We start from the raw sequence: 10,000 nt of genomic DNA, 5'->3' as shown, positions 1-10,000 counted from the left end.
CTCTATTTAACTATAAACACCTCCTCACCTCTCCACCAGACTCTATTTAACTATAAACACCTCCTCACCTCTCCACCAGACTCTATTTAACTATAAACACCTCCTCACCTCTCCACCAGACTCTATTTAACTATAAACACCTCCTCATCTCTCCACCAGACTCTATTTAACTATAAACACCTCCTCATCTCTCCACCAGACTCTATTTAACCATAAACACCTCCTCACCTCTCCACCAGACTCTATTTAAACATAAACACCTCCTCACCTCTCCACCAGACTCTATTTAACCATAAACACCTCTTCACCTCTCCACCAGACTCTATTTAACCATAAACACCTCCTCACCTCTCCACCAGACTCTATTTAACTATAAACACATCCTCACCTCTCCACCAGACTCTATTTAAACATAAACACCTCCTCACCTCTCCACCAGACTCTATTTAACCATAAACACCTCCTCACCTCTCCACCAGACTCTATTTAAACATAAACACCTCCTCATCTCTCCACCAGACTCTATTTAAACATAAACACCTCCTCATCTCTCCACCAGACTCTATTTAACCATAAACACATCCTCATCTCTCCACCAGACTCTATTTAACCATAAACACCTCCTCATCTCTCCACCAGACTCTATTTAACTATAAACACATCCTCACCTCTCCACCAGACTCTATTTAAACATAAACACCTCCTCACCTCTCCACCAGACTCTATTTAACCATAAACACCTCCTCATCTCTCCACCAGACTCTATTTAACTATAAACACATCCTCACCTCTCCACCAGACTCTATTTAAACATAAACACCTCCTCACCTCTCCACCAGACTCTATTTAACCATAAACACATCCTCACCTCTCCACCAGACTCTATTTAACCATAAACACCTCCTCATCTCTCCACCAGACTCTATTTAACCATAAACACCTCCTCATCTCTCCACCAGACTCTATTTAACCATAAACACCTCCTCACCTCTCCACCAGACTCTATTTAACCATAAACACCTCCTCATCTCTCCACCAGACTCTATTTAACCATAAACACCTCCTCATCTCTCCACCAGACTCTATTTAACTATAAACACCTCCTCATCTCTCCACCAGACTCTATTTAACTATAAACACCTCCTCAACCTCTCCACCAGACTCTATTTAACTATAAACACCTCCTCATCTCTCCACCAGACTTTATTTAACCATAAACACATCCTCACCTCTCCACCAGACTCTATTTAACTATAAACACCTCCTCACCTCTCCACCAGACTCTATTTAAACATAAACACATCCTCATCTCTCCACCAGACTCTATTTAACCATAAACACCTCCTCACCTCTCCACCAGACTCTATTTAACTATAAACACCTCCTCACCTCTCCACCAGACTCTATTTAACTATAAACACCTCCTCACCTCTCCACCAGACTCTATTTAACCATAAACACCTCCTCACCTCTCCACCAGACTCTATTTAACCATAAACACATCCTCATCTCTCCACCAGACTCTATTTAACCATAAACACCTCCTCACCTCTCCACCAGACTCTATTTAACCATAAACACCTCCTCACCTCTCCACCAGACTCTATTTAACTATAAACACCTCCTCACCTCTCCACCAGACTCTATTTAACTATAAACACATCCTCATCTCTCCACCAGACTCTATTTAACTATAAACACATCCTCATCTCTCCACCAGACTCTATTTAACTATAAACACATCCTCATCTCTCCACCAGACTCTATTTAACTATAAACACCTCCTCACCTCTCCACCAGACTCTATTTAACCATAAACACATCCTCATCTCTCCACCAGACTCTATTTAACCATAAACACCTCCTCATCTCTCCACCAGACTCTATTTAACCATAAACACCTCCTCACCTCTCCACCAGACTCTATTTAACTATAAACACCTCCTCATCTCTCCACCAGACTCTATTTAACCATAAACACCTCCTCATCTCTCCACCAGACTCTTATTTAAACATAAACACCTCCTCATCTCTCCACCAGACTCTATTTAACCATAAACACCTCCTCATCTCTCCACCAGACTCTATTTAACCATAAACACCTCCTCACCTCTCCACCAGACTCTATTTAACTATAAACACCTCCTCATCTCTCCACCAGACTCTATTTAACCATAAACACCTCCTCACCTCTCCACCAGACTCTATTTAACTATAAACACCTCCTCAACCTCTCCACCAGACTCTATTTAACTATAAACACCTCCTCACCTCTCCACCAGACTCTATTTAACCATAAACACCTCCTCAACCTCTCCACCAGACTCTATTTAACCATAAACACCTCCTCACCTCTCCACCAGACTCTATTTAACTATAAACACCTCCTCACCTCTCCACCAGACTCTATTTAACTATAAACACCTCCTCATCTCTCCACCAGACTCTATTTAACTATAAACACCTCCTCATCTCTCCACCAGACTCTATTTAACTATAAACACCTCCTCATCTCTCCACCAGACTCTATTTAACCATAAACACCTCCTCACCTCTCCACCAGACTCTATTTAACCATAAACACCTCCTCACCTCTCCACCAGACTCTATTTAACTATAAACACATCCTCACCTCTCCACCAGACTCTATTTAACTATAAACACCTCCTCATCTCTCCACCAGACTCTATTTAACCATAAACACCTCCTCACCTCTCCACCAGACTCTATTTAACCATAAACACCTCCTCACCTCTCCACCAGACTCTATTTAACTATAAACACATCCTCACCTCTCCACCAGACTCTATTTAACTATAAACACCTCCTCACCTCTCCACCAGACTCTATTTAACCATAAACACCTCCTCACCTCTCCACCAGACTCTATTTAACCATAAACACCTCCTCATCTCTCCACCAGACTCTATTTAACCATAAACACCTCCTCACCTCTCCACCAGACTCTATTTAACTATAAACACCTCCTCATCTCTCCACCAGACTCTATTTAAACATAAACACCTCCTCACCTCTCCACCAGACTCTATTTAAACATAAACACCTCCTCACCTCTCCACCAGACTCTATTTAACCATAAACACCTCCTCACCTCTCCACCAGACTCTATTTAACTATAAACACCTCCTCACCTCTCCACCAGACTCTATTTAAACATAAACACCTCCTCACCTCTCCACCAGACTCTATTTAAACATAAACACCTCCTCACCTCTCCACCAGACTCTATTTAACCATAAACACCTCCTCACCTCTCCACCAGACTCTATTTAACTATAAACACCTCCTCACCTCTCCACCAGACTCTATTTAACTATAAACACCTCCTCATCTCTCCACCAGACTCTATTTAACTATAAACACCTCCTCATCTCTCCACCAGACTCTATTTAACCATAAACACCTCCTCATCTCTCCACCAGACTCTTATTTAACCATAAACACATCCTCATCTCTCCACCAGACTCTATTTAACTATAAACACCTCCTCATCTCTCCACCAGACTCTATTTAACTATAAACACCTCCTCATCTCTCCACCAGACTCTATTTAACTATAAACACATCCTCATCTCTCCACCAGACTCTATTTAACCATAAACACATCCTCATCTCTCCACCAGACTCTATTTAACTATAAACACCTCCTCATCTCTCCACCAGACTCTATTTAACTATAAACACCTCCTCATCTCTCCACCAGACTCTATTTAACTATAAACACCTCCTCACCTCTCCACCAGACTCTATTTAACTATAAACACCTCCTCATCTCTCCACCAGACTCTATTTAACTATAAACACCTCCTCATCTCTCCACCAGACTCTATTTAAACATAAACACCTCCTCACCTCTCCACCAGACTCTATTTAACCATAAACACCTCCTCACCTCTCCACCAGACTCTATTTAACTATAAACACCTCCTCACCTCTCCACCAGACTCTATTTAAACATAAACACCTCCTCACCTCTCCACCAGACTCTATTTAACCATAAACACCTCCTCACCTCTCCACCAGACTCTATTTAACCATAAACACCTCCTCACCTCTCCACCAGACTCTATTTAACCATAAACACCTCCTCACCTCTCCACCAGACTCTATTTAACCATAAACACCTCCTCACCTCTCCACCAGACTCTATTTAACTATAAACACCTCCTCATCTCTCCACCAGACTCTATTTAACCATAAACACCTCCTCAACCTCTCCACCAGACTCTATTTAACCATAAACACCTCCTCACCTCTCCACCAGACTCTATTTAAACATAAACACCTCCTCACCTCTCCACCAGACTCTTATTTAACCATAAACACCTCCTCAACCTCTCCACCAGACTCTATTTAACCATAAACACCTCCTCAACCTCTCCACCAGACTCTATTTAACTATAAACACCTCCTCACCTCTCCACCAGACTCTATTTAAACATAAACACCTCCTCACCTCTCCACCAGACTCTATTTAACTATAAACACCTCCTCACCTCTCCACCAGACTCTATTTAAACATAAACACCTCCTCACCTCTCCACCAGACTCTATTTAAACATAAACACCTCCTCATCTCTCCACCAGACTCTATTTAACCATAAACACCTCCTCAACCTCTCCACCAGACTCTATTTAACCATAAACACCTCCTCACCTCTCCACCAGACTCTATTTAAACATAAACACCTCCTCACCTCTCCACCAGACTCTTATTTAACCATAAACACCTCCTCAACCTCTCCACCAGACTCTATTTAACCATAAACACCTCCTCAACCTCTCCACCAGACTCTATTTAACTATAAACACCTCCTCACCTCTCCACCAGACTCTATTTAAACATAAACACCTCCTCACCTCTCCACCAGACTCTATTTAACTATAAACACCTCCTCACCTCTCCACCAGACTCTATTTAAACATAAACACCTCCTCACCTCTCCACCAGACTCTATTTAAACATAAACACCTCCTCATCTCTCCACCAGACTCTATTTAAACATAAACACCTCCTCACCTCTCCACCAGACTCTATTTAACTATAAACACCTCCTCACCTCTCCACCAGACTCTATTTAACTATAAACACCTCCTCACCTCTCCACCAGACTCTATTTAAACATAAACACCTCCTCACCTCTCCACCAGACTCTATTTAAACATAAACACCTCCTCACCTCTCCACCAGACTCTATTTAAACATAAACACCTCCTCACCTCTCCACCAGACTCTATTTAACCATAAACACCTCCTCACCTCTCCACCAGACTCTATTTAAACATAAACACATCCTCATCTCTCCACCAGACTCTATTTAACTATAAACACCTCCTCACCTCTCCACCAGACTCTATTTAACCATAAACACCTCCTCACCTCTCCACCAGACTCTATTTAACTATAAACACCTCCTCACCTCTCCACCAGACTCTATTTAACCATAAACACCTCCTCTGAGGAGATGCACCTCCTCACCTCTCCACCAGACTATTTAACCATAAACACCTCCTCACCTCTCCACCAGACTCTATTTAAACATAAACACCTCCTCACCTCTCCACCAGACTCTATTTAACTATAAACACCTCCTCACCTCTCCACCAGACTCTATTTAACTATAAACACCTCCTCACCTCTCCACCAGACTCTATTTAACTATAAACACCTCCTCACCTCTCCACCAGACTCTATTTAAACATAAACACCTCCTCACCTCTCCACCAGACTCTATTTAACCATAAACAGCTCCTCTGAGGAGATGCACCTCCTCATCTCTCCACCAGACTCTATTTAACCATAAACAGCTCCTCTGAGGAGATGCACCTCCTCACCTCTCCACCAGACTCTATTTAACCATAAACAGCTCCTCTGAGGAGATGCACCTCCTCACCTCTCCACCAGACTCGCTGTTGTCTAGTCGATCACATTTACATTTGTCTAAATGTAGCTATTGCTCTTATCCATAGCAGAAATACAACATTACAATAAGCTTCAATGACTTCATCAACAAAATAACTAATAGTAATGAGTTTGGTTCGACTGATATGAGATTGATGCTACAGATAGCCAACATTTTGGGTGTCTGTAGTGCAGACGGGCGTTTTTGGTGTGACCACTACCTACATTCAAGTGTCGATAATAACTAAAGAACGGATGAAGGCAGAATCAAACTTTTTTTTCCTATGAAAGTAGAGGCTCTCTTTCTTTGGAGATATTCGGTGTTTACAGAGTCATAGGAGACAATATTCTGTGGCTCTTGGATTAGTGATTAGTGAAAATGATCAGAAGCCCTGGTGGGGAAAGTGTTCAGAGGCATCAGGCAGGTATGTGCACACATGCATATCTAATCTAGGGTCAGAGCCGCGGTGCTCCGACAGCGTTCTTGTAAAACCCGAGAGAGGAATCAGGTAAAAGAAGAGAAATGAGAGCAGGATTTAACCAGACCGAGAAGACGAGAGCTCGTTAGAGCCAGCAGAGAGGCAGACAGAACAGAGGGGGGAGGTGAACAGAGGGGGAGCTGAGTCAGCTCCACCTTCCCACGGGACGCCAGCTGCGATTTCCAGGCATGAATAAAGTAAAAACACACACGTCTGTCAGAGGACAGTTATTTCCTGACCGCCAGTCTCACCAAAAGATGGCAGTTGTTAAATTTGTGTTGATGGCAGTTATTGTGTCAGAGGAAAAGACAAAACGCAAAACACAGAAAACATAATTGTAATACTAATCTTATTGTATCAGTTTAAGAAATACATTTGTCCATTTTGTAATATTTAGCACCTACTATAAGTCTACCTGGACAAACACATTATGCCTTTAAAGTTAAATCCCCCCTAGAACACATTCTTCTTGGTGGATAAGCGGCCAATCGTAGGCGAGGTTTGATTTTATTTTATGTTATTGTGGATAATAAAAGACAGCATCCAAGGGATAAAAACATGAGAAAGTGCAAGCACTTATTTACATCATGGTCATTGGTAGGGCTGGGTATTGGCAAGGATCCCACATACTTGGGTCACGATACGATTGTATCACGATATATTGCGATGTGATACATATTGCGATATATTGCGATATTCTACAGAATTTACTCAAAATTAAATAATAGAGCTAAAGATACAACACACTGTGTACCACCCAGGTAGTGTAATAATATGTACATCACTTTATACTGATAAGTTAGTGGACAAATTTAGTCAAAACTACTGAGTGTTGAGTGTGTTACTGAACGCATCGATATGGGAAATATCGATACAGTATCGATTAGGGGTGGGAATCACCAGATGCAGAGGCCTGGCATGGCATGGCCTGCAAAAATAATAATAATAATAATATTGCGATACTTGGCGTCCAAGTATCGATACAGTATCGGGAAATAAAATATTGCGATATATTGCCGTATCGATTATATTGCCCAGCCCTAGTCGTTGGTCTTAGGAAGACGTACAGCAACACATAACATCAAATAAACAGCACAGATCAATCAAAGATTTAAGATATAACACATAATACAAAAGAACACCAACACAGCCTCAAAAACCACTATAGCCATCAGCATACCAATACAGTAGTTGGTTAAACCCATACAATTAAACGTTAATGTTGTTATTAGCTGTTAGCATCCATGGTTGTGTGACTTGCAGCGTGAACACACGTAGGTGCCACTTTCCACCTCCGACCATAAAAGAATGCAGCATGTCTTCTGGAACGCATCGAACATGACAGATTGATGAGTAACAGTGTCTCACCCATGGTTCCCCTGTGTCGCCCCCTGCAGATAGAAGAGGAGAATGCGGCTCTGCTGGCCGCGCTGACGGACAGTCTGGACGGCATGGTGGACGCCGAGGTTGGCGGGCTCTCGGTCTTCCCCGTGCTGGGGGCGGAGCCTGACCAGGAGGAGGAGGAAGACCACAGCCTTCCTCTCCATGCCCCGCCCCCCGGGGGCTTCAACCAGCAGTCCCCGGGGGGCGACACAGACAACCTCTCTCTGGTAGGAACACTTCCTTACTTACCTGTTTGTGTGGGAGGGGCTCTCTCATTGCAATGTCACTTCCCCTTTCTTTCCTCTTAAAGGAACAGTTCACCCAAAAATCCATCCATTTCCTGGGGGACCTCCAAGGAAACTATAAAGAAGGCAGAGACATCACTCCACGGATGAAACAAAACACATTACGTGATGATGACTGATGATTTCTTTGTTTATGTGCAGTTAGTTTTCTTTATTATTGTTCTCCAAACAGATCATGGCTCTGTGCAGCAGATGCATCTCAACTCAAGCCCCTGTTTGCTCCAAGCTAGCTTAGCTAACTAGTAACTACCAGAGTCTTGTAGATAGAAGAGTTGCAACATCTCCATTCACTCCAATGGACCAGTTTTTTTTACTCTCAAGAGTTCCAGGAAGTAAGATCCTGGATTAAGCAGCACTGTCGAGTTGCAGCAAAATGGACAGTTTGTGTTGTCCTTTGAAAGTTTTTTTTTTAAATCAAATTGTACATTATCAACTTTATTTTAGCATTCAAAATTAGCGCGATACCCTTTCCTGGCCGTACATTGGCTAATGAGTCATGCATTTTGGTCCTCCGCTGATGCCACTCTCTCTCTCTAGAGGACACTAGTAACTACTACTGTACATCATGACACATGACCAGACGTAAGGAGGCATCATCAGCCAACATCACGTCATGTGTTTCCTTTAATCTGGTGGAAGCATTTTTCAATCAAAGGTGAAACGGCACAGATTAGATATGAGGGTTTATAATGGGACTTATCCTGCCCACCCCATTCACTTCAATACAACTGTCCCCAAAGTCTGGCCCCAATGCCAGATTTGAACGCTGTGTTATTAAGGGTCCTTGGGGACCCCCTGGAAGTCCCCGGACCCCACACGTTGAGATCCACTGCTGTGAACCACCTCCGATGACCCCGGGGCGTCCGCGGACCTCACTTTGGCAGCCGCCGTGCTCGCCAACGACACACATCTGAAACCTTTTCCCCCCTCGTTTCGCACTTTGATATTTTCATCTTTGTAACCTGCTGTTCTCATTTCTGTCATCACAAGCCTGTCGCTGTTGAAGTGGAGCCTTTTGTACGCGCTTCAAATAGGATACATCCCCACCCACCATGTTTTTTCCCGTCCTCTCCCGCTGGCGTCCTGCCTCTCTCCTCTCCTCTCCTCTCCTCTGTATCGTGATCTGTGTGGCGTTTGCTAGGCTTGATGTTCCCCTTGTTAGCCTGCAAGCTTCAAAGTCCGCCTTTAGCTCCAGCAGAGCAGAGAGGCACAGTAACCTTTCATCCAGTCCCTGCAGCCTGTGTGTGTGTGTGTGTGTGTGTGTGTGTGTGTGTGTGTGTGTGTGTGTGTGTGTGTGTGTGTGTTCGTTCTGGTATTTCTATGAGGACCACATGTCCCCACAATGATAGAAAGACGAGACAAATCTACTAAAGTGAGAGAATTGAGCTCCTCCTAAGGTTACGGTTAGAATGATTAGGTTTAGGATTGAGTTTGAAGTTAGTTTAGAGTAAAGATTGTAATTAGGATTAAGTTTAGGGTTAGGTTAAGGTTAGTTTTGGATTAAGACTTGGTGTTTAGAGTAAAGGGTCAACTTTAGTGAGCTTTGTAGTCAATGAATGCCCGCATGTAAACTTGTGTGTGATGTGTGTGTGTGTGTGTGTGTGTGTGTGTGTGTGTGTGTGTGTGTGTGTGTGTGTGTGTGTGTGTGTGTGTGTGTGTGTGTGTGTGCGTGCATGTGTGCGGCATGTGTCCCTCCAGCACGTGCTTAAATGTGTGTGTTTTCCCCCACTCCCACCCCCTTTTCACACAGTGCCGCTGGGTGCCCCCCACCCACTGGGTGCCCCAGACCCCTCCATCGTTCCCTGAAGCCATCTTCTGAGAAAAGCCCTGTTTTTCTCTCCCTCTCTGTTTCGTCTGCTGTCGCTGCTCCGCTGCACCTGAAGCACCAAACTGCATGTCTGTTCCCATAC

At 43.5% G+C, this 10,000-nt stretch overlaps 1 protein-coding gene across 1 annotated transcript in view; it reads left to right on the top strand.

Annotated features, from left to right (window-relative positions):
• ppargc1b (peroxisome proliferator-activated receptor gamma, coactivator 1 beta) overlaps window positions 1-10,000 on the top strand; it is a gene marked incomplete at its 5' end in the record, with an annotated part of 147,732 nt that overhangs the window by 104,731 nt on the left and 33,001 nt on the right. Inside the window, one exon of the mRNA XM_083651650.1 lies at window positions 7,800-8,012. Coding sequence (XP_083507776.1) covers window positions 7,800-8,012 — 213 coding nt within the window. The remainder of the gene's footprint in view (window positions 1-7,799; window positions 8,013-10,000) is intronic.

Source organism: Poromitra crassiceps (assembly GCF_964638095.1).
Source record: "Poromitra crassiceps genome assembly, chromosome: 15".
NCBI classification, from domain to species: domain Eukaryota; kingdom Metazoa; phylum Chordata; class Actinopteri; order Beryciformes; family Melamphaidae; genus Poromitra; species Poromitra crassiceps.
The sequence above is the reverse complement of the archived record's forward strand: the minus strand, read 5'-3'. Positions and strand labels throughout refer to the sequence as shown.